The 22,800-nt window shown below is 60.3% G+C and overlaps 1 protein-coding gene across 6 annotated transcripts in view; it reads right to left on the reverse strand.

Moving 5' to 3' along the window:
* Positions 1-305: 305 nt before the first annotated feature.
* The window catches only part of Prdm15 (PR/SET domain 15), a 47,637-nt gene continuing 25,142 nt past the window's right edge, over positions 306-22,800 (reverse strand). For 3 of the 6 annotated variants that reach the window (XM_047564406.1, XM_047564404.1, XM_047564407.1), the window contains 14 exons: positions 22,065-22,124; positions 19,086-19,253; positions 16,879-16,973; positions 14,617-14,748; positions 13,602-13,777; positions 13,123-13,374; positions 12,316-12,395; positions 11,957-12,076; positions 9,513-9,644; positions 7,331-7,414; positions 6,868-7,043; positions 5,321-5,401; positions 4,545-4,754; positions 306-3,378 (listed from right to left, as the gene is read on the reverse strand). In XM_047564406.1, the coding sequence (XP_047420362.1) occupies positions 2,902-3,378; positions 4,545-4,754; positions 5,321-5,401; positions 6,868-7,043; positions 7,331-7,414; positions 9,513-9,644; positions 11,957-12,076; positions 12,316-12,395; positions 13,123-13,374; positions 13,602-13,777; positions 14,617-14,748; positions 16,879-16,973; positions 19,086-19,253; positions 22,065-22,124 (2,243 nt within the window). In that variant the 3' untranslated portion in view covers positions 306-2,901. The remainder of the gene's footprint in view (positions 3,379-4,544; positions 4,755-5,320; positions 5,402-6,867; positions 7,044-7,330; positions 7,415-9,512; positions 9,645-11,956; positions 12,077-12,315; positions 12,396-13,122; positions 13,375-13,601; positions 13,778-14,616; positions 14,749-16,878; positions 16,974-19,085; positions 19,254-22,064; positions 22,125-22,800) is intronic. The other 3 variants (XM_047564409.1, XM_047564408.1, XM_047564410.1) reach the window with 3 other exon arrangements.

Below are 22,800 nucleotides of genomic sequence, written 5' to 3' on the forward strand. Positions count from 1 at the left end.
CACTTCGTAACTAACAACCCGGAACACGTAACTTAATAGCAGGACCAAAGAAACGCCCTGGTGCAGGTCCCTCTGCTACTGATCTTTTGGAGTCCGTTCCCTGAGCCAAGCTTCACGAGAGCTCCGCACACTCTCGGTCCACTCCCTCTGGAGCCGTGATGGCTTCTCAGGGAGCATCTCAGGAAGTGCTTCCAGCAATCCGGACACTTGGGTCCAGGACTGGAGGAAAACTAAGAGGTCATCCCCGGCAGAAGTCAGCACATCACTGTGGACGGCAGGCAGAGCAGAGGGCCACCGATGGAGAACACAGGTCACAGCACCTTTATTTACCATTATACAAACGATGGGACATGAAAGACTCGGCATCTCAGGACAGTCAATGCCTTTTGAAGCCAATGAGAAAGTCACAGATGCTGCCTCCAGCGGAAGCCACGAACCGTCTGCCTTTGGACACCGAGAGGAAAAACCAGGCAAGGCACTGGAAGCTGCCCTCCACCGCCCACCCGCCAGGGTGGTCCTGAGGACACAGGCTGGGGCCCTGGCACAGCATTTCCTGAGAGAACACATCGAACGCCAGAGCCACCAGGGCCGGGCCGTCCGCGCAGAGCACAGGACTCTGGCAGGCGCGTCCCCGTGCCCCGCCTGCCGAGGCACACCGCTCCACCAGCTCACAGGTCAGAGGAAGTCCTCAGGGTTTATCAAGTCACCGTCACCGAGGCGCCACAGTGCCACTGGCCAAGTGGCCTCTTCCTTCAGACACACCGTGCACCTCGGGGCACTTAAAGAAGCAAGCGCTCTGTGGATGACAGTGGTGCACAGGCAGAGCCGGGGCCCTCGAGGACCCTGGCCTTTTGTTTGCTTCCAGTTTCTTAGGAGATTCACAGCCATGGCTGGAGGACAACACGTCTCCTCAGACGTGACCCTCCCGAGATCAGGCGTCCACCGAAGACTGGGAGAGTCTGGCTTTGTGTGAGCGCCCACTGGCCACCCAGGAAGCGCGCTACCTCTGCGTTTAAGCAAATGGTAGCAGCACGTGGGCCACGTGGCCTAAACCAGGTTCTTCAAAAACATCTGACACAGCTCCTTTAAGAAAAAATCAGCATTGAGAAGAAGCCTTTCTTCCACAGGGACAGGATGTGGGGCAGATGCCCACAGGCAATCGCCAGCCTCGCCCCCACGGGCGCCTTTGGCGGGCTGTTCCCTCCTGGAGACTCTGCAAATGCAGAGACTGGCATTGATGTTTAGAAAAAAAGCTCAGGAACCTGGCTCTCTTCCGAGTGCACGGGTGGCTGGGCTGTTGCACTGGAGGGTGGAGAGAGTATTCCAGAAAATAAATCGCCCCTCGCCCAAGCTCACTGGGGAATCCTCCTAAAGTAAAGCAGTTCTTTATACATACGTATAAATAACAAAAAACAATCATCATAAGTTAAGAATCCAAACGCTCTCGCTACGGGTTCTGCTGAGGCGAGACCTCGTGAGCCCGGCAGGGTGGAGGCCGGGTCCCAGTCCCCGCGGGCACGCACTGCACCACCAGCTCCAGCCACGTCCTCAAAGGCTTGCTTCTGGAATGAAGGGAGGTGCCAAGGAAGCGCCGTGCTGCCTGGCAGACCCTGCGCCCCCTGCCAGCGCCTGGCTCGTGCGGCCTCACGACCCACTGCTGAGTCACCCGCGTCCCCTCAGGGGGCTCCCAGGTAACGCAAGGCAAGTCCACCCTCTCCGGACAGCGCTGAAGACAGCGGGCGAGGGAGCGGCTCCTCCCGCGGCACTGCTGGCTGCGCCGCGGAAGGCAGCCAGCCTCCTCTGCTGCTGCTGGAGGAGCCTCACCTGCCCTCACTCCCAGCTGCAGGCAGGTGTCCTCTGCTTCTGGGACACACAGCCTTGCCCGCGAAGAGCCCGGGCCACTCAACGTTTTATAGGGAATTGGTCTTTGAACGCATCGACCTTTGGAATCAAGGTTCACCAGAAGGAAACATGGATTTCTTCCCTGTCCTGTCCAGGGCTCTGCTGGGCTCCGGCCACAGCGAGCACGTCTGGATGGCAGAGACCCTGAGACAACTCCGAGGCAGCCTCTGGCAGACGCGAGCCTCGCCTCAGCACGGGCTGCGGTGCCTTGGCACGTGGCAGCTGTGCAGAACTGGACGTGGACAGTCCTACAGTGCAAACGACTTTATCACATTAAAATAAAGTTAAAAAACAACATTGGCCACAACAGGGTCTTGAATACAGAACGTACGTTCGAAATAAAATTAAAAAGAAAACGAAAAACCATATGAAAATCAGGTGATGGACATTCCCAAGATGTCTTCTGCACCTGGGTGGGTGGCCTCACGTGACCCCTTGCCTATGACGAACTCAGGCCAGGGCCACGTGCCACCTGGCCCATCCACACGTGGCCTCAGTCCATAGCCGTGGTAAACTGGGCTCAGGCCACATTTTGAAGAGAATAAGTTACTTTAACTTCTATCTGCTCACTTGCCAAAAAGTCCTCCAGGAGCGAGGAGACAACTGAGTTCTCTTCGTCGCCCTGTGACTGCCCCGTGTTTTAAGGTAACAGCGGAGCTCCACAGGACACAAAGGAACGGCCTGTGCTCCTCGCGACACTCGCCCTTGGGAACCTGCTTCTCCCTGCACGCCCCTCCTCCAGCCTGCCACTCGTGCTTCTGAGGCCAGGCCGCAGGACCTTGGTAAGGCATCTCTGGCAGGGACCGTTTCCAACTCTGCCTGCCGGGTCACTTCTGGAGCCCAGCTGACAGGCTCCACGGCTGTGGGAGCCCGCAGCCAGCTCTGCAAAGCCACGCTGACCTCGCTCGCCATGCACGGTGCGCGTCCTCGCTCGGTTTGGTGCCCGGCACACGTCTCAACGCCCAGTCCCCTGGCTCGGTCCCAGCTGCGGCGGTGTGCTCAGTAGCTGTACATCTGCTGCTGCTCAGCCTGTACCTGGGACTGCGCTGGCTGCTGTGGGGGTGCCGGCGGCTGAGGCGGCTGCAGCACATCTGTCTGGGGCACTGCCCGCCACGTGAGCGGGTGCTGCTCACTGAGCTGGCTCCCCAGGGGTGTGATGGAGTTGACCAGGGTGGTCAGGTTGATGAAGTGGGCCACAGACTGAGGGCTGGAGGCCTCCGGTGGTGGGTGGACCTGGACCTCGTGCTGGCGGTTGTGCAACATGGCGGAGCCACTGACGGTGTCAAAGGTCACAGTTAGGATGGAGTTGTCTAGCTGCAACTGGCGTTCGGGGGTGGTGAGGTGCCCCACAGCCACTGGCTGCAGATTGGTAAACTGAGTCCCAGCTGCAGTGGTGATGGGGGTCACGGTGATGTTGGTGAGGCCGACGGAGCTTGATGGGGCAGTCACATTGGGGTCCCCCAGGGTCACCACCACCTGGAAGAGAGACACAGCAGGGGACAGTGAGCTGCTGCTGCAGAGGGAGAGTGAAGCAGGCTCCCGGGTGCACTTTGGTCGCAGAGGTCACCACCCCAGCTGGGCCAAGAAGCAGATCGGCCGCTGGTGAAGGGAAACCAAGTTAATTTTGTCCTGGAAAAGGAAACACGATACAGAGGATAATCATGGAGGCAGCGGCTCAGAGCACAGCAACGAGGGACTTCCCTGGCCAGACGGGAGAGAGAAGCCGGCATGGAGCAGAAAGCTGAGTCTCCACCAGTCAGCCTCCAACCTCCCTTGCTGATGGCCAATGAGTATTTGTTATGGTTTGGCTCTGGAATGTTCCCAAAGACGTTCTAGGTTTGGTCCCCACTGGTGGCGCTACTGGAGGTAGTGGGACATCAGGAGAGGCCTGGTTGGAGGAAGCAGGTCACTGAGGGTCTGCTCTTTGGAAGGTATGTCTGTCCCCACACCCTGGTCTCTGCTTCCCTGCAGCCACGAGGTGACAGCTTGCCCTCCTGCAGTGCCCGCCATGACGTTCGGCTGGAATGTTCTCCCTCCTCACAGGCCAAAGTGATGTGGCCAAGCAACCAAGGACTAAAACCCAAGACCACAAGAAAAAATAAAACTCTCCTCTTTTAAGTTGATTTTCTTAGATATTTTGTCACAGGGATGGCAAGCTGGCACGATATCCTAACCACAGGGCTAAAAAGGAAAACGTGGCACCTGAAGTACCCACAGCCAGCGGAGGGAAGCAGCTCTCCTTTTCAAGCACAGCGCCTGAGGGCAGACAGGTATAGGAGCTTCCGCAGTTGGGAGCACCCCGTCCAAAATGGAAGAGTGTGGAGAGTGGGCCGGGGAGACCAGGCCTCAGGAGCAAGAGCGAGGACGTCCGAGCAAAGCAGAAGCCTCTGTGGGAGGAGGTGGCCAGGCCCCCGGCCGAGCTCCGCAGCCCAGCAATGGAGTCCCACCCCTGGAGCACAGGCCCCGGCGACAGTGGCCCGTGTGGCTTGGTGGTCAGCGGGGCACCAGGGAGACCCGTCCCAGGGGGTCGTGTGTGGGCTCACACTGCCAAGGGGCTGGCGTCCTGCACGTGCAGACGCTGTGCGGGGGAGCTGCTCCCGAGGCGTGACGGGCACCTGACTGATCAAGGGGAAGCCGCAGACCTGCTGAATGCTCTGCACTGCGGAGTTGGTCTCGTCGCCCACGCTGCCTGTGAACTCGGCCTCCTTTTCCGAGTACTCGCTGAAGGCGGCATCCTCGGGCGCCGGTGCGCCTGCCTCCTCCTCTGGCTTCTGCTTCCTCCTGTGGCTGCGCTTGGCAGCTTTCCCGGGCTTCCCTTCGGCCAGTTCTTCCTGCTCCAGGTTCAGCTCAGGCTGTGGGAAGACCAGGTTCAGCGACTGACAGGCCAGCGGGCCAGGTCCAGGTGGTGGTCAGAGCAGCCCTGCACCATCCTGGACACAGCAGGTGGGTGGTGAGGCTCTCGGTCGGAACCTCTTCCCAGGGCGACACGAGTCCACTGCAGCCAAGCTGTGGATGCATCTGAATGGACCTGACCACAGCCACTGCGGGGCGGCTCCCTAGTGGCAAAGGTGCCCACGCAGTCCCGCCCCCAAGGGCCTCCGCAGGGGTGGAGGGCAAGTCAGGCTGTGGCCAGATCCTCCCACCAGGCCACCGCCCTGGGGTGGCCAGGGCAGGGGGCTGGTGGGCTCTCCACTCCTCCCGAGTTCCTCTGCTGTCCCGTGCGACTTGTGTCCCTCAAGGTGGACGGACCAGCAGCCGCCTGCTGAGGCGTGGGCACGTGCCTCCCCTGCCACCCTCTGCCTGTGGCTCGGGGCTGGTGGGCTTCTGGTCTGGACGTGGCTGACCCGACGGCCTTCACCAGCACTGCGTTCGAGGCCTGCGGCGCAGCACGGGGTGTGGGACGCAGCGTGAGGCTCACCTGCACGATGCCGATGGAGGAGGCGTCGATGGTGGTGGTCTCAGGCAGGTGGTCCAGATCGTCGATCCTCACTGCGAGCACCTGCGGGGCACGGGGACAGTGAGCAGGACGCTGCCCCACAGCAGTGACATGAGGAAGCCCGACCCCGGCCACCTGCCGCGCCCCGGGGAGCTACTCCCCCTGTGCAGGCTGGTTCTGAAACTCGCAGCGCGCAGGAGCCTCCGAGCCCTCGGGCTCTGGCTTCCCACGTCCTCTCCTGCCTGCACAGCCACGCAGGCACCCTGTCTCCCCTTCTGCCCTGTGACAGGTGCTCTTGGCAAGTGGGACCCCAGAGCACCCGTGCTCCGCAGAGGAGCTGGCGAGGCAGGAGCAGCGGTCGGCCTGCGTCTCCCACGCCTGGCTCCTCGGTTCAGTGCGCCTTCCGTCTGCCTGCTTGTCATTCCGCAGCAGAGTCACGCCCCTCCCCTCAGTTGGCCCCCGCTGAGCAGTGTCCTCACATGTGACGCTCACGCAGGGACTTGCCCCCCGTGCCCACGGCTCTCCCGCCAGCTCTGGTGTGAGCAGCCTGCCCATGTGGCACGTCCCTCACGCTTGCTTCTGTGGTGACTACACTTGTTAAGTCACAAGGAGGGGACACAGTGCTGTCAGCTGTGGGACCTCAGGCTGCCTGGCTGTCCGTCCCCCCGCAGCCGAGCAAGCGCCTCCACGGTTTGCTCTGAGGAGGAGGAAACCCTGAGGCGGAACCCGGGTGGGCAGGCTGACAGACGGCAGGGCAGGGTGTCTCTGGCTGGCCCTGCGGGTGGCTGTGGCCTGCAGCCCAGTGCAGCTGGGGACGCCTGTGCTCCCCATCCAGCTCAGGGCCCAGGGGAGGCTGAATCCTCCGCGTTTCTTAGCGACACGAGTTCCCTCCTCCCAGGGTCTGCCTTCCAGCACGGCTCGCGGTTCCCTCACAGCGGACGTCCATTAAGGACAGTGGAGGACAGTGAAGCTCACACCCTCTCCAGCCTCTGCGCCTCTCCGACCCACAGAGGTCCTCGAGTGTGGGGTCAAGTCTAGCTGCGTTTTGTCCCCGATGTCCCCTGCCACTTTTGTTTGGAGGGTCTTCTGTTTCCAGGAGGGGACGCCTGTTCCCTGCTCTTCTTCTCTGAGGCAGGCCTCACTGACCTTCTCCAGGAGGGCTATCGGGGGCCAGGCTGCCTTCCCCAGTTTCTCCCTCCCAGTCTCACTGGGCCCGCACCCCGGCACCACGAGGGCTCCCTGCTTTGCACTTCAGTCACTTTGGTGGGAGGCAGGGGAGAGGGTGGGCTGGGCCCCCGCCTGGCTCTAAGCCCAGGAAGAACATGCTCAGAACCCGGCACGGGTTACCTTGGCCCTCCTCTGTCGGGGCCGTTCACCCAGCACCACCTATTTGGGGGCTGGCACAACTCAAAGGGGATGTGGTCAGGCCCTGCCCGGGAATGGGGTCTGTCAGCAAGACCAGCCAGGCGCGGCGCAGGGGTCTGCAGAGTCAGGCAGACCCAGGCCAGCCGGGCTGGCGGCAGGCTCACCTCGGGGTGCTTGCGCCGCATGTGCCTGCTCATGGAGGCCCGGGTGGACACCTTGGTCCCACACAGCTGGCAGCTCTGCGCCTCCACCTTGTCGTGGGTGAGCTGCACGTGCTTCTGCAGCATGTACTCGGTGACGTACTTCTTGTCACACACGGAGCACGTCCACTGCTTGCCCACTTCCCACGTGTGCACAGGTGGCAGGAGAAAGAGGTGCAGGTCACCAGGGGGACCTCCCTGGACCCCAGCCCCAGGGACCCCACATCTGCCAGCCCACCGCCCACCAGCTCAGGCCCCAGGGGCACAGGCCTGAGACGTCACCCAGGAGGCCTCTCCTCTCAGAGTGCCACCCCGCCAGTCCTGGGGCTCAGGGACACTGTACGGTGGCGGGGGCTCTGGGGGCCATGGGCAGCACTGAGCACCCTCCAGAGGCCGGCGCAGCCAGGGCGTTCCTCCGGACCCCCACCTGTGTGGATGAGCTTGTGGGTCTCCATCGTGTTCCTCTCGCTGAAGGTCTTCCCACACAGCTCGCACATGAAGTCCTTGATCCCTGCAGCCAGAGGGCGCTGAGTTTCCAGGGCAGGAAGCCCTCACCTCCACTGACCATCCCGGAGGCCCGCCCCTGGCACAGTCTAGTATTTGAAATGTCTCTGGGAAGGGGACTTGCCAGAAGACGGTAAACAGTAAGTTTCCCAAACTGAACCAGAAAACTGTGGCTTTAAAAACATACCCCTCTATGATGACATTTTATATCAAAAAAATAAAATGTAGAAAAGCTTGTCTGAAAACGCAGACATGGAGCACAACCAAGTGTGAACACAGCAGCAATGTCTTTAAGGGCGTTAATTTATCCACATCCTGCTGAGTCCAGAAAGATCCTAGGCAGCACACCACGACACGCAAGGAGAATACGAACACGCTGAGCCCAAGAGACGGCACACCTGCCGTGGCGACCAACCAACATCCTTTTTTTTTTTTTTTTGCGGTGCTGGGGATTGAACCCAGGGCCTTGTGCTTGCAAGGCAGGCACTCTACCAACTGAGCCATCTCCCCAGCCCCCAACCAACATCCTTTAAAACTTATCTGCACTAACCAACGCCCTAGCACAAAAAGATCATCTGCCATAACCAAGTGGGATTAATCCGAAGGATGCAGGGATGATTCAACACATGCAAAACACTAAATGTAATACATCACATCAATAGAATGAAGGATAAAAATCACACGAACGTCTCAAGGGATCAGAAAAGCATCTGATGAAATTCAACATCCCTTCCAAACAAAAACCTTGAGCAAATTAAGTGTCAAAGGATCCAATAAAGGCCTTATAGAACCAATCCATAGCCAACATCATACTGAATGTGGAGAATCAAAAGTTCTTCCTCTGAAATCAGGAACAAGACAAGGGTGTCTACTCTCAATGCTCTTACCTAACACAGTACTGGATGTTCTAGCCAGAGTGGTTAGGCAAAACGAAGACATAAAAAGCATGCAAACAGGAAGGGAGAAAATCAAACAATCCTACATACAAGAAAACCTATAGACTCCACAAAAAGACTAGAACTGATGGATGAATTCAGTGAGGCTTCAGGATGTGAAGTCAACATACAAAAAATGGATTTGCCAACAACGAACTTGCTAAGAAACCATGAAAGCAATCCCGTTCACAATAGCTACAAAAAAAAAAAGTAAATAAGAGACAGAAAAAGAGCATCAACCAAGCAAAAATCTACGAATAAACTTAATGAAGTGAAAAAACTCTACAGACACTAATATAAGAAGACACTAAAAAATGGAAAGACATCCAATGTTCGTGGACTGGAAGAATGAATATTGTTAAAACGCCCATCCTACCCAAAGCATTCAAGGATTCAACGCAATTCCATAACACACCAGACCTCGTTCACAGGGCTAGGAAGAAACGACACTCAGCTTCGTATGGAGGGTGCAGGACAGAGCACAAGGCAATCCTGAACAAGAGAAGCTGCAGGCGCCACACACTGGATTTCAGATTCTCCCCAGAGCCACAGAGACAGCAAGGTACCAGCCCAAACAGAAGCCAGCAGGGTAGAACAGACTCCAGAAACACACCCACAATTTAGAGCCAACTGATTTCCAACAAAGATGCCAAAAGCGTGATCTGAGAAAGGACAGCTTCTCCAATAAATGGTCCTGGGAAAGCTGGAGCAGGGTCTGGACCTGTCTCTCATGGTGCATGAAGACCGCCTCGAAATCACCCAGGACGGAAACGCAAGGCCTGAAACCCAAACCCCTGGAAAACAGCGCAGGTGTTTCAAGAGTGGCACCTGCACCTGATGAAGGGTGAAGGTCCACCAACATGAGGAACTCTAAACTCCACCAAATACGGACAGATGTTCTGATGGACACCAGGGTGTGAAAAAACGCCCACAGCAAAAGCCACTGGGACAGGCGCATGGAGACCACAGGAGACAGCATGGCATACCGCTTAGAAAGGCTGCCGTCCAGAAAACAAGAGCGCAGGCTGGAGAGGACGTGAGGACAGGGCCTGGCACTCCTCTGCAGGCCCCAGGGCACCTGGGAGTGACCAGCCTGGGGCCATGGGCCAGACTCGGAAGGCGTGGGGTGAGGCCCGCCTGGGCACGGGTGGTCGGGGCTGCGGGGCTCACCCGTGTGCCGCTTGTAGTGCTTCAGCATGTTGACCTTCTGCGCGAACTTGCGGTGGCACTCCTTGCACTCGTACTCCTTGATGCCCTTGTGCAGCTTCATGTGGTGGCGCAGGGCGTGCTTGGTCTTCATGCCTGGGACAGAGCAGGCTGGCTGTGCGGAGCCCTCCAGCTGCCGGCGCCCCGCACCTCCTGTGCGGGGACCTCAGCTCCGCCAGCTGCAGGCCTGGCGCCACCCGGAGCCACCGGAGGTTCATCCCGACGCCAGCTGATGCAAGCATCCAGGACTCACCCGTGACCCAACCGGACACACTGGGGAAGCTGGTAGGGGTTGACCAGGGTTCCTGTCCATCTCCACGTGAATGTTAATCAAGATGCAAGGACACTATGGTTTAAGAATGGCTCTCAATTCGCTTTTAGTTCAGTTTAACACGGCCGACCTAGGGAGCGGAAGTCAGCCCAAGCCTCACGCACCCAGACTCAGGGAGGGGCAACCCCCAACCAGGCGTGAGTCGGGGGGCACAGCGTCTCCGTGCTGTGCCCGGAACCCCAGCAGGAACAGCAGGGCCCAGGACTCACGCTCACGGGGCAGACTGTCCGGTCCTGCCGACCACAAGCTTTAAGAGAAGTAGGCAGTAGTTACCTGCTCTGATCTGAAAAGATCTCTAAGATGAACTGTTATGTAAATTTCCTTGTGTGTGCAGTGACTGACAAGAGGGCAAATGACAAGACCAAATCTGTCACTTTAACCACCGTGAACGTGGTGATCCAGATACCAACAGGGCATTCTACCCAAGCCATCCGGAATTCAAGAAGGAGACAGCGGGATGCAGCACTTAACGTGGTTCAAATGTTATATGTGGCTTTGGCTACACGCACTTCCTGCCCTGGGTTCCCCTGGCCACAAGGCCCCCACCCAGACCTGAGCAGCACTTGAACTCCAGGGGACCTGGTGTGGTCCTTCTGCCCCCAGGAGGTATCCCCTGCCATGACCGTCTACTGACCATCCTTCCCGTCCGTCTCCTTGCTGCCTGAGGCGGGACCCTCCAGCCAGCTCTAATTTTCTAAATATTTCAACTTTGGAGGGGTTGCCGAGGGAAGAGGGGTGGGGCAGCAGGTGAAAGGGCTGGGGAGCTTATGGCCATCCGTGTCCACACTCATTCTTTTTCTTCGTCCTTTTTTGGGTGCGGGTACTAGGACTTGAACCCACAGGTGCTCCACCACTGAGCTACAGCCGGTCCTTTGTATTTTTTAATTTTGAGACAGGGTCTTGCTAAATTGCTGAGAGTCTTGCTAAGCTGATGAGGCTGGTTCTCCTGCCTCAGTACCCAGAGCTGCTGGGGTTATGGGCACACATCACTCTGTGCTTTTTCGATAAAGCAACCAGTGTGTGATTCTTGCCCACAGCCACCTAAGGAGGCAGGAGAGCTGCAGCTGTGACCTTATTGTGACCTTGTCCAGAGCCATGCTGGGGGACACTGAGGACCACCGCGGGGAGGAAGAGGGAGGACCAGCTTCGCTCCCTGGTTCTCACTGTGAGTTCTTCCGTCTCTACTCGGGGCTGTTTCACAGGCACCAAGGGGCCCTGGATAGTGCACAGAATTTGGGCATTTGGGTTTTCTTCACACTTCTCTGTTCAATTTTTATAAAAGTCAAAAATAGAAAAAAGTAAAACCAATTACGGAATATGAAATGCCAGACAGTCCTAATGGCAAAGCAGGTACCCCTGGTTTGTCTTGTATCCCAGCAGGTGGTCGGCCTGCCCAGTGACAGAGCCTGTGGCATCAGCAGAGCAGCCCAAGAATGACCTGATCCTTTGAGTCCGTGGGAGGACGTCATTTTTCTTACAGGAGCGGTTGGGATCCTAACCCGCCCCAGGATTCTCTTCCCTGCTCACGATGTGCAATGTTTTACTAGTGACTTCTCGTTCCTTGGCTGCCTTCACGTACTGCCGCAGACTGCTGGCTGGGTGGAGGGGCTATTCCCTAAGCGCCCCCCCACCCCCCGCAGGGCAGCTCAGAGCGAGCACGCTCCTCCCCCGCACGCTGGGAGCGAGCACGCGCCTTTCCCACCCTCAAGCATGCACCCTTCACCTGGAGGCAGCGCCCCGCACGCTCGGGGGCGAGCACGCGCCTTTCCCACCCTCGAGCATGCACCCTTCACCTGGAGGCAGTGCCCCGCAGGGCAGCTCGGAGCGAGCACGCGCCTTTCCCACCCTCGAGCATGCACCCTTCACCTGGAGGCAGCGCCCCGCACGCTGGGGGCGAGCACGCACCTTTCCCACCCTCGAGCATGCACCCTTCACCTGGAGGCAGCGCCCCGCAGGGCAGCTCGGAGCGAGCACGCTCCTCCCCACACACTGGGAGCGAGCACGCGCCTTTCCCACCCTCGAGCATGCACCCTTCACCTGGAGGCAGCGCCCCGCACGCTCGGGGGCGAGCACGCACCTTTCCCACACTCCGCGCACAGGTACTCCCGGATGTTGTCGTGCACCCGCATGTGTTCCTTGAGCATGTCCTTCCTGGCGAAGGACTTCCCGCACTGCTCGCAGGCGTGGCTTTTCACGCCTGCAAGACAAAGGCGGCACTTCAAAGGGTGGCCCCCAAAGAGGAGAGTACAGCCTGCACAGCACTCCCCAGGGCCCGGACTCCCTGAGGACCTGGAGGGGCTGTGCTGTGGGCGCAGGGCAGCTGGGGGAAGGAGCTGGGGGCCTGCAGAACAAACCCGGAGCCAGGTGGCCACAGGCTCAGGGTGCAGTGCCCCAGCACTGCCTGCCCAGGCCCCGCTGCCGGCGGGCACAGGCTACCTGTGTGGATGAGCTTGTGGCGCTCCAAGTTCCCGATGCTGTTGAAGATCCGCCCGCAGATCTCACAGGGGTGAATGTACCTGAAACCAGAGAGGACCGTCAGGGCGGACGGCCGCAACCTCCAGGGGTGGCAGGGCGAGCACACTCCAGGCACAGGTGTTGCCACAGGTGAAGCAGAAGGTGCCCCGTGTGGACAAAGCAGCCCATGCCTCAGCTCTGCGATGGGCACAAGCCCTAGCCCATCCCTCAGAAGTGACTGCATGTGAAGACCAGGTCTTTAAAGATGTGATGAAGGTAAAATGAGGTCACTGGCTGGCCCTGACCAATCTAACTGGTGTCCTTACAGGAAAGGATCAGGACTCAGGCACACAGAGAACCCTGTGAGGACGCAGGACAGAGACACCATCGGCCTGTCCGGAGGGGCCGGGGGACCAGCCCACAACCCCTCAGCCTCCGGGGCTGGAGGAGGCTGTCTGCTGCGTGAGCCTCCAGGCTGTGTTGGACCCCAGGTGCCACAGGAGAGCAGTGCAGCCTCCGGGCACACGTCACCTGCTAGCCCACCACACTGGCTGGCATGTGTGAAACCCAATCACTGGGAGCAAAGGGCTTCAGGTCGCTCTTCGTCTGGGCTACTTTCCTCTAAATAAAAAGTCCCTCAGGGAGGCAAGGGTGAGCAGTGAGCCAGGGGGAAGCCCTAGGAATCGGACAGGACCCCAAGGCGCTGGTGGGCAGCCCTGGCCTGTGTGCCAAGCACCCCTGCCTGGCCTCACCACCCGCGCCCGCCACAGGCCGAGAGCCGAGCCTCACTTCTGCACGTTGGGGTCGGGCAGGTTCTCACGGTGGATGACCATGTGGGCGTGGTAAGTGGCCTTGAGGGCGAAGCGCCGGTGGCAGGTGCTGCAGCCGTAGCCCTTCTCCTTGTGCACCTCCATGATGTGCTTCAGGTACTCCTTCCCGCGGCCGAAGGTGAGCTGTGGGTGGGGCCGGCCGCTGACACCCAGCTGACAGACCCTGGGGCTGGGCACCCGGAAGTGAGCCGCCCTCGCCTTCAGGGGCCCCCTGTCGAGTATAGGGGAGACCTGGAAAGGGCTTCGGGATCCAGGGGAGGAGAGGGACGGGGAAGCCATCTGGCCAGTGCGCCTGGTTCCACCCCGCGGGGGTGTGAGGCCCAGTCCCCATCCCTGGGCTGGGGAGACCTGGCCTTTAGAGGGCAGGCCCCTCCTGCACTCACGAAGGTGCTGTGGGGGCCCCTGCTGCCCGGCGTCAAGGCCGGCCAGCTCAAGTACCTGGCACCTCTTGCAGCTGTACTTGTGGGGCTCCGAGTCGGCACTCTCGTCGGAATTGTCGTCGTTTTCCTCCGAGGAGATCCCGATCTTGCCGATGAACTCTTCCCGCTGGTGGTCGTCCATGAGCGCGATGTCCTGGGGAAGCCACAGTTCCCACCTCGGACATGCGTGCCAAGCTGTGTCCGGCACGTGCGGAGCTGGTGAGCCATGTGCCTGAGGTGCTACGCTTGCGTCCCGGGGACCCCTGGGCCTGCCCACCCGCACAGCCACGTGCTCATCACCCAGCACCCAGGTACTGTGCTCTGCTCGCCTCTGGCTTCCCTCCCAAAGGCCCACAGTGCCACGCCGTGCCCAGGGCAGGCCTGCTGGAGGCTTCCTGAGCTGACCTAGGACGGCGCTGAGGTCTGGGAACTCCATGACCCAGTGGCCTTTGGCTCCAACTCTATTTCCTCATTTTCCCCTTGGGCCTGTACTGCTGTGGCCCGAATCAACCACGTCCTCCCGCAAGCTCACACCCGCCTGCTGCTCCCCCCGGTCAGGGTCCACGGACAGGAACTGCACTTCACGCTCATGGCTGGACTGTGTCACGAGCAAACACAGGCATGAGGGTCAGTCTGAAGGGTCCATGGTGGCCACGCTGACGACTACTTTGGGAGACAGGAATGGTCTGAATGTCTGCACCCCCCACATTCATGTGCTGAAACTTCAGCCCCAAGGAGAGGGTCCTAGAAGGTGGGATTCAGAGGTGATAAGGCCACCAGGGTTGGGCCCCTGCGAATGGGACCAGTGTCCTAGGACAGGCCCTGGAAAGCTCCCTCGTCCCTCCACCAGGTAAGGACACAGCAGGAAAGTAGCCTGTGAACCTGGCAGCTCTCGCCAGACACTCCGGGAAACACACTTCTGCTGCTGGGAAGCACCCCTCTGTGGACTTGGTTTTACAACACAAGCTGAGGCAGACACTGCCCCGGAGGCCCACTGCACGTGTTGCCCGGGAAGGCTGGCGCGTGCCTGACACCTTGAAGTGGACGTGGATGTGGTCCCTGAGCACGTCCACGCGGAAGAACTTGCGCCCGCAGATCTCGCAGGTGTACTTCTTGTCGCCGTGGGTCAGCAGGTGCTTGTTCATGTTGCTGCGGCAGGAGAACACCTGTGGGCAGAGGAGCCGCAGCGCCGGGTGTGAGGGCTGCGCCCTGCTGTGCACGGAGGAGACCGTCACCGTCCAGCCCAGGTAAATGGCAACCAGGCACAAGAGCACAGGGCGTTTTCCCCCGACTCTGAGTCCCCGCAACTCTCCACGGGTGAGAAACACAGTCGTCCCTGCACGGATCAGTGACCCGTCAGGAGGCCTGCTCACACCACTGTCCAGCATGAGCCCACCCCATCTCGCTGTGGCTGAAGCTGCGCAAGGGCTTCCAAGGGCACTGAAGGGTCTTGCTAGCACGGCACCTACCGAGGAGCCTGTGCATCAGGAATAGCCGCAACTTCGGGAAGGTCAGTGCCAGAGAAGGACCTTACCCCGTGTGAGGGGCGCGTGTACATGCCTCCGTGTCCCTCATGTCCTGGCATGCCCAGCTAGAGAGACAGGCGTAGGCCCACTCGTCCATCCCACACTCATCCCCGGGGTCAGCCCCTGTGCCCACCAGCAGAATGGAGGATAAGGCAGGTCGCAGAGGCCATCCACGGAACCCTGAGCACCTCCACCTGCATGGACTTTCCCAGTGGGCAGGTAACAGTGCAGGTGTCTGGAGCCACTGCCTGCCCGGTACGTGCTCATCTCCTAGCTCTGCACCCCTCTACTCTGGCCCCAGCTGCAGGTCAGGTTCATGAGGACCCCCGGCCACACTGCACCACTGCCCCATGAGCTTTGGCTTGCTCTGAGGTTTGGGAAAAAAATCAGAAAATCTCATATAAAAACACAGATTTCCATTTTTCCTTGAAAAGGTCAAAAGATCCAGCACTGCTGCCACATGGTGGCAGGCAGGGACCACCAGTGAGGACAGCCAATCAGCCACACCAGACCTGTGTGCCCGGGGCTGGGACACCTGGCATGTGAGGCTGTGCCAGGAGTCAGTGCCAGGTGCTTCACGTGAACTGTGTGGCTGGGACAGTCCAGTAATGTCCCTCCTCCTGATGACCCCCAAGACTGTGGGGTGTCATGGTGCCGTCGGGGAAGCTCCACCTGCAGCACCTGCCTGGCTGCTGCAAAGACATGAGTCCCCTGAGGACACAGTCGGCACCAGAGTGACACCCAGGGAGTGGACCTCGAGTCTAATACAAGTGGCAGCATGTCCACTCAAAACCAGGTGCTCGCTTGCAAGAAATGGAGCCATGCCTCCGTGGCCGCCTGGTGCAGAGGTGACGGCAAGCCCAGGAGGGTTCCAGCACCAGACACACATCCCACCAGATCACGCCAGGGAGGGACTGCTCATATGGAGAATGTCACTTGCGGTTTGGATGTCTGGTGTCCCCAAAGTGCCTGCTAATGCAGGAAAGTTGAGAGGTGAAATGACTGGCCTGAGAGAGCTGTGTGTGACTAACCAGCCCAGCCCGGCATGAGACCCTGGCCAGCACGGGCGGGCGGGCGGGAGGAGGTCACGAGGCTGCCTGGAGGGTGCCTCCTCCCTGCGGCCTCTTCCCCAGCCCCTCCGCTTGCTGGCCCAGCCAAGGCCTGAGCGGCTTTCCTCCGCTGGGCCCCTCCGCCACCCTCGCCTTGGTCCAGAGCGATGGAGTCGGCCATCCGTGGGCTGAGACCTCTGACACTATGGCCCCAAACCAACTTCTCTTCTTCCAAGTTGTTCTTATCAAGTATTTTGGTCACAGCAGCAAAAGCTAACCAAAACAGTCGCCATGGGCAGGTCGTCTGCAGCCCCTCCCCAGGAGCTCCGTCACCATGAGCGGGTCACCCCTCCCCTAGAAAAGGTGGCCTGCCACTGAGCAGGGGAGACCAGCACGACAGGGCACATGACGTCCGGTGACCTCCTGCTTCCCTCGGTGCGCAGGGCACAGGCCTCACCAAGGCGCAGCTCAGCAGACAACCGCGGCCAAGGGGACAGGGCTGCCGAGAGCAAGCGCCTTGTCAGCACGTGCCCGGGAAGCCCCTCTGCAGTGGCAGAGGCCCGAGGGACAGGTGTGAGGTGCGGGGACAGCTCAGGCAGACCCCAGCAGCAGCTGCCGCCCTGGAAACTCCCCGCGACGCTCTGTCTGCGCGGCCCCGGGCTGCAACTTGGGAAGGCGACGCGCCTCCCATGGTGGCCCAGTGCCGACCACGGAGCCTTACCTTGCCACACACTGGGCATCCAGAAGGTTCCTTCTTGTAGCGGACCAGGCTCTCCCCGCCAGCCTCCAAGTCCTCTCTCTTCACCCGCCGCACTCCTGAAAGCCCCCCGCCAGGAAGAGAGTGAGCACACACAGGGCAGGAAGGGCGGACGCAGCCGGGCCTCCCAGCGGGACGGGCAGGGCTGCCCTCAGAGGAGGGACCAACAGTGCGAGTGATGTCGCAGACAGAAGCTCCCAGGCAGGGAAGGCAGCGTGTGCTGCCCGCAGGACGGGCAGGGCCTCCCCCGAGCACTGTGGGGCAGGCCAGGCTGCCCGCATCCCTGCGCGTGGCCCAGCAGAGGGCCTTGGCCTGGTCCTGCAGCCCGAGGCCCCACGAGTCCTGCCGAGGCCGGCAAGCAGGCAGATTCTCACTCTTTACTAAAAAGATACTGATTTCATGTCTTCCAAGTTCAAACAGTCAAATCAGGATCTGGATAAAAAGTCAGTGAGTAATAAAATCCCTGGTTTTAAGGCAGAGTACTCAGGACCAGGGTCAAACCAGACTTGTTAGCCAGGTGTGGAAGTGCTTGGCTGTCATCTCAGTGATTTGGGAGGCTGAAGCAGGAGGATTTTAAGTTTGAGACCAGCCCTACCAACTTAGTGAGGCCCTAAGCAACTTAATGAAGCCCTGACTTAAAATAAAAAGTAAAGGCTGGGGCTCTAGCTCAGTGGTAAACACACCCGGTTCAATCCTCAGCATTGAAGAATGAACAAAATAGACTTTTAGAGGCGCACTTGATCACGCTGGGCACTGTGACACCTAATTGAGGTCCCAATGTTTGTGAGGTTGGGGTCGGAGAACGGCTGGAGCCCAGGGGTTCCAAATAACATTAAATTAAAATCAGAGCTCCCGGGAAATAGGTCATTTCTGAACAAGAGAGAATCATTTTCAGGTCTTGAGTCTGTGAGCAGAGCCAGCACTTGGGCATTAGGCAGAGTCCAGAGGGCACCTTGGCAAAAGGTGGGTGACGTCCAGAAGAAGGGAAAACCATGGAATGGCCTCAAGGCCCTAAGCAGATGCCACAGAAGTGGTCTGGGTGGGGCACGAGCTGTGACTGCAGCCCAGCCGCTGGGTCGCGGGGACAAGGGGCTCCTGGCAGGGACTAAGACAGCCGGCATCGCTTTGTGCTGTGGCCCTGCTAGGAGCCACCTGGGCTGGGTCTGGTCCAGTCTGACACAGACTGGGGACGGGGTGGGTCGCGCCCCGCTGTGCAGGCAGGAACTGAGGCACACAGCTTGCCCACGTGGTGAGTGCCGGCGGCACAGCTCTGAGGACCCACCAAGGTCAAGCTGTGCGTCCCCACGAAGCAGCACGGAAGGGCCTGCTAGCGGGGTGAAAACCTCATGGGCTGCCTGTAACAGGCCGGGGGTGCAGGGGACACACGCAGGGCTCCGCCTTCTGCCCCTCTCCACGGCATTCCCCATGAATGACTCTTCAGACCTGAGTGAGTGGTTAGGGTCAGCGGATCTGCTGATGAGGCTGGCAGCCCAGGGCAACTCCTCATAGGATGGCCGGAGCTAAAACGCTGGTCCCAGGGAGGTTTGCCAAGCAGAAACACACAACATCCCGGGGCAGGGCCTCGGGACCCTTGGGGTCACCTCCGGTGTCCCTGGACCCCAGTTCCTTTCCACTAGCGGGAGCTCACGGTGCCCTGGGGCCACCCCACACCATCTCCTCTACCTGTGCTGCTGCCTCAGGTGTAGACAGCTGACCCCATGGTGGGTCCCTCTCTGGCCCTGTGGCCCTCTGCATGGACAGACAGCCCCAGCCCCAGCCAGCTATGCTCAGTGTGCTCATTGTGAGGCCCTGCTGACCACATGGAGGCACAGTGTGTGAGAATGAGGGACCCCTGTGGCTTCCCACCACCACGTCCAGCAGCACACCGTGCCCTGCACTCGCTGAAGGCCCACTGCCCGTGGACAACTGGCCTTCTGACCTGCTGTCACTGAATTCTTCTACCGACCACGGGGTCTTCTGAAGCTCGCGGTGCCCCTCCTGCCCCCTGCTCCTCCACCACCCCTGCTCCTCCAGGCTCTACGAGCAGGCTGGGCCCTGGGGAGCCCTGGAGCAGACGGTGGGCATTTGGGCACCACCAACTGCTTCCAAAGGGGGTGAGGACATCGCCACAGCCCCAGAGCCTTCCCTTCCCACGGCCGCCGCAGGCCCACCTTCCAGGTGCCGCCTCTGGTGGTCCAGCATGACGTCCTTGCGGTAGAACATCTTGTTGCAGACCTCGCAGGCGAACTTCTTGTCGCCGTGCTTCTTCTTGTGCTTGGAGAGGTTGCTGTTGGTGGAGAAGAATCTGAAACACATCTCACACTGGAACGTCTTGTCGTCTGTCCAGGGAGCAAGCACACACAGGGTCCCCGGGTGAGCAATGCCTGGGCTGGCTCAGTGTGCCTCGCAGTGGGCAGGAGCGGGCGAGGGCGAGGGCAGACGGGCCCACCTGCACCTCCCCACCCAGCTGCACCCCAGCCACGCCGGCCCCCGCCCCAGGAGGCCGTCCTCCTCTTAAGGCTGAGCCCGCCTGCCCCGCCCAGTGCCCTCCACAGGCTCCTTCCCCACCACACAGCACCCCAACGTTCTCCACTGGGCAAAGTCACCGCCTCCTTCCTGGGCCTCCCCTTAGTGGACACGATCACTCTGACATACCCCCCACACTCTCCGGAAGCCTCCAGCCATCCCCACTCCCCTGGCACCGACTCGAGTCCTTCTCAAGGCAGCTCCTGCCCCATGTGCCCTGCGGCAGGCACCCTCCCACCTACGGGGGCCCCAGCTCCCCTCAGCCAGCTCTGCAGAGCTGCCCTCCTCCCTGTGCTGACGCTTGGGCCCGATGTGGGTACCAGCTGTGTGACACGGGTGTCGTCTTCCCGCTCTGGAGAGACACCCCGGCGCTAGCCCATGGGCCAGCTTCCTCTCGGCAAATGTTGCCAGGCAAGTCCCCGGGGCTACAGGGAGAGCCGCTGTGCTCTGCTGCCCGCCCGCGCTGGCCCTGCCTGCTGCCCAGGGACCCACTGCGCAGGCGCCCTCGTGGCTGATGTCTGGGCTGGTTCAGCTGCTGAGGGGCTGCCCTGGGCCCTGGGCAGGCAGAGCAGCGCCCTGCCTCCACCCGCTAGGTGCAGCAGTGCTCGCTGCCCAGGCAGCTGGGACACCCAAGATGCCTCCAGACACACCCCTGCAGTTGAGGCCCACTGGCTGGGCGCAGGGGAGTAGATAGTGGCTGGGGCCTCGCCAGGTGGGCCGCAAAGACAAGCTGGACCCAGGATCTCTTTACTCCCCACCCCAGCCGGTAAAGGCACAGGACAGGTCCTCTGTCCTGGGAGCTGGGGGAGAGGGCGGTGGAGAGAGCGATGCCTCGGTGGGCAGCCGTGCAAGGCCTAGGTCTCCTGAGCGGTCCCCAGCAGCATGACCCCCAGCCGGGCCTCTGCCCGCGCAGCCTCCCGTCCACAGGCTGCTGGATCTCAGTTAGGCTGAGCCTTCTCAGGTGACACGCAGTCTTTTCTGGCCCCGTACTGGAGGGCTCTGTCCTTCCAAGGACGGCTGCGTGTGTGTGCTCATGCCTTCTCGCAAGACGTGCCTGCCTGTGACAGGCGACTTCCCTACCACTCAAGAGTGCGAGGTGCTCTTCCTGGTTCATTTACTGCAACGCCGTTATGATTAACATCGTAGTCACTTCAGCAACGCACTCCTCTGTGGTAGTTTATCTTCTACCAAATTTCCTTAATGTGAATTCTCAGGAGTGTGTCCACCAGGGACAAGGATGTCTTTGTGTGACTGTGAAGAGCCACACCTTGGTAGGCTGTTCCATTACATCACCAAGACCCCACGCTGGGGCCTGCTGAGCAGCCCATGGCAGCCTCCTCTCAGCAGAGGGCTCACCAGTCTCTGGGCTTGGCACGGGGAATGCAGCAGTGCCGCCCTGGTCACGGCACCCCCTGCCCCGGCCCCCCACTCAAACCACGTCCTGGAGCCCACAGTAGCCCTGCTCAGGGAGGGCAGAGCTGGGGGAGCTGCCTGGACTTCCACCACTCCTCCAGACATCCACACATGGGACCCAGACAGCTCCGCGACCCAGCGGCCATCCTCCCACGGCGCCCAGCTGCAGGGAGGTCTGTGTTTTTGTGTTAATAAATGCAGCACCGAGGACAGATGCTCCTGGGACCTGGGAAGGGCGCACCTGAGGGGGACAGTGAGTCCCACTGTGGCTGGGGACAGGACTTGCACCTCTGCTGCTCCCTAGCACCCTCCTTAGGTTCACAACAGCACGGAGAACACAGGAGACAGCGACACAGTCACAGCACAGGGACACGGGACACAGACACAAGGCGGACCTGCTGAGTGGTTCGAGAAAAGTCCGCCAAACACGTCTTCAGACTTTCCCTGCCCTGCACAAATCCTCAGCTCAGTGCACATTCTCTTAAAGCCCAGGAGGCTCAGAGCGCAGAGCCGTGCGCCATGCGAGGGAGCAAGGACCACAGGCCCGTCCTTCCACTTCAGTCTCAGCTTTCACCTTGGACATCAGAGCCTCCAAGGAGGGCAACTGCCCAGCAGCCCAGGGCTCTGTCACTTCTACACCATTCGCAAAGACCAGTGCTGGGTTTAACAGAACCCTGAGCTGACAGGTAGCTACTACTGCTTCCGCCAAAACAGTTACAAGAGGACAGAGACTCTTGCCAGACTTGACTGTGCACCCAGCACCCAGCCCTGGCTAGCAGCAGTGAGGCTCGGCCTGTCTGCCTGCCTGACGTGCACAAAGCGGGGACATCAGGAGGGCCCACCAGGCCCTGGGCACACCTGGCAAGGGGGTTTGTTTACAGGATGTGGCAAGCTTCCTTCACCTGGAAGCTTCTGGAAGGCCGCGCCTGCCCCAGACAGGATGCCCCAGAGAGAAAGAGGCTCGTGCTCCCTGCACAGCCCGCCTCGCGAGGAAGCGCCGTGGCCAGACGGAAGAAACAGGCCCTGGCCTCAAGGTGGCGTCTTCAACGCAGAAGAAACAAACAACAGGGAAGAGTGGCAGACACTGAAGGACAGCCCGGCTGGGCAGCAGGAGTGCAGAGACACAGGCGGCTGGCCAGCACCTTAAGGGCCCACACGGAGGCACAGACAGACGGCAGGACCAACGAGAACAGTGGGTGTCGAGGGCTAACCTGGTAGGTCTCTAAGCCGATTGCCACCGGTCCCCCCCTCTCCCGGGTTTGCTATGAGTCCTAGAGAGAGGGAGAACACAAAGGCAACAGTGACCCTCCCCGCCTCGCTCCCTCTGCACTGCCCACTGCTTGGGCCACCGCTGAGAACCGGGGAAGCAGAGCTCCCCAGCCTGCAGGCATGCTGGCCTCGGGATACGCCAGGCAGGGCAGGTGCCCGCTGGCACCCCGCACAGCCGCCCCTGCTCGGACGTGTTGCCGTATCCACGTTTCACTGGCTGCTGTGAGTGCGGCTCAGGTCCTGGCCGGGAGGCCTCCTCCCACCACAGGTCCTGGAAGCACTGTGCCTCAGGCTCCCACGACAGTTACACATTCCCATTTTCCTCTTGGAGACTGGTAGACAGGGCAGGCTCAGAACCCAGCGACCCAGGCAGGGAGGCCACAGGCCCTCACGGGGTGACGGCAGGGGACAGGCGAGAGAGTTGCCGCCTGGAAAACCGTCCAACAGGCGCAGCCCTCACTGCCCGAGTCCCTCCCGCCTTCCCCTTCTCTCGGGGGCCCTGCTCCACGCTGGCCTTAGACATGGGGGCCAGGAACACAGGAAAGAAAACACATCCCCACGTGCATGGGGCACTGCTGACCTATCTCCAGAGTCAGGGACAACTGCCCGGAGGCAGCACGAGGGAAGCGTCAAGGCTGCGGGCCCTCAGACCGTCCTCACTTCTCAAGTTCAGCCTCG

Source organism: Sciurus carolinensis, chromosome 9 (genome assembly GCF_902686445.1).
Source record: "Sciurus carolinensis chromosome 9, mSciCar1.2, whole genome shotgun sequence".
Taxonomy (NCBI): Eukaryota; Metazoa; Chordata; class Mammalia; order Rodentia; family Sciuridae; genus Sciurus; species Sciurus carolinensis.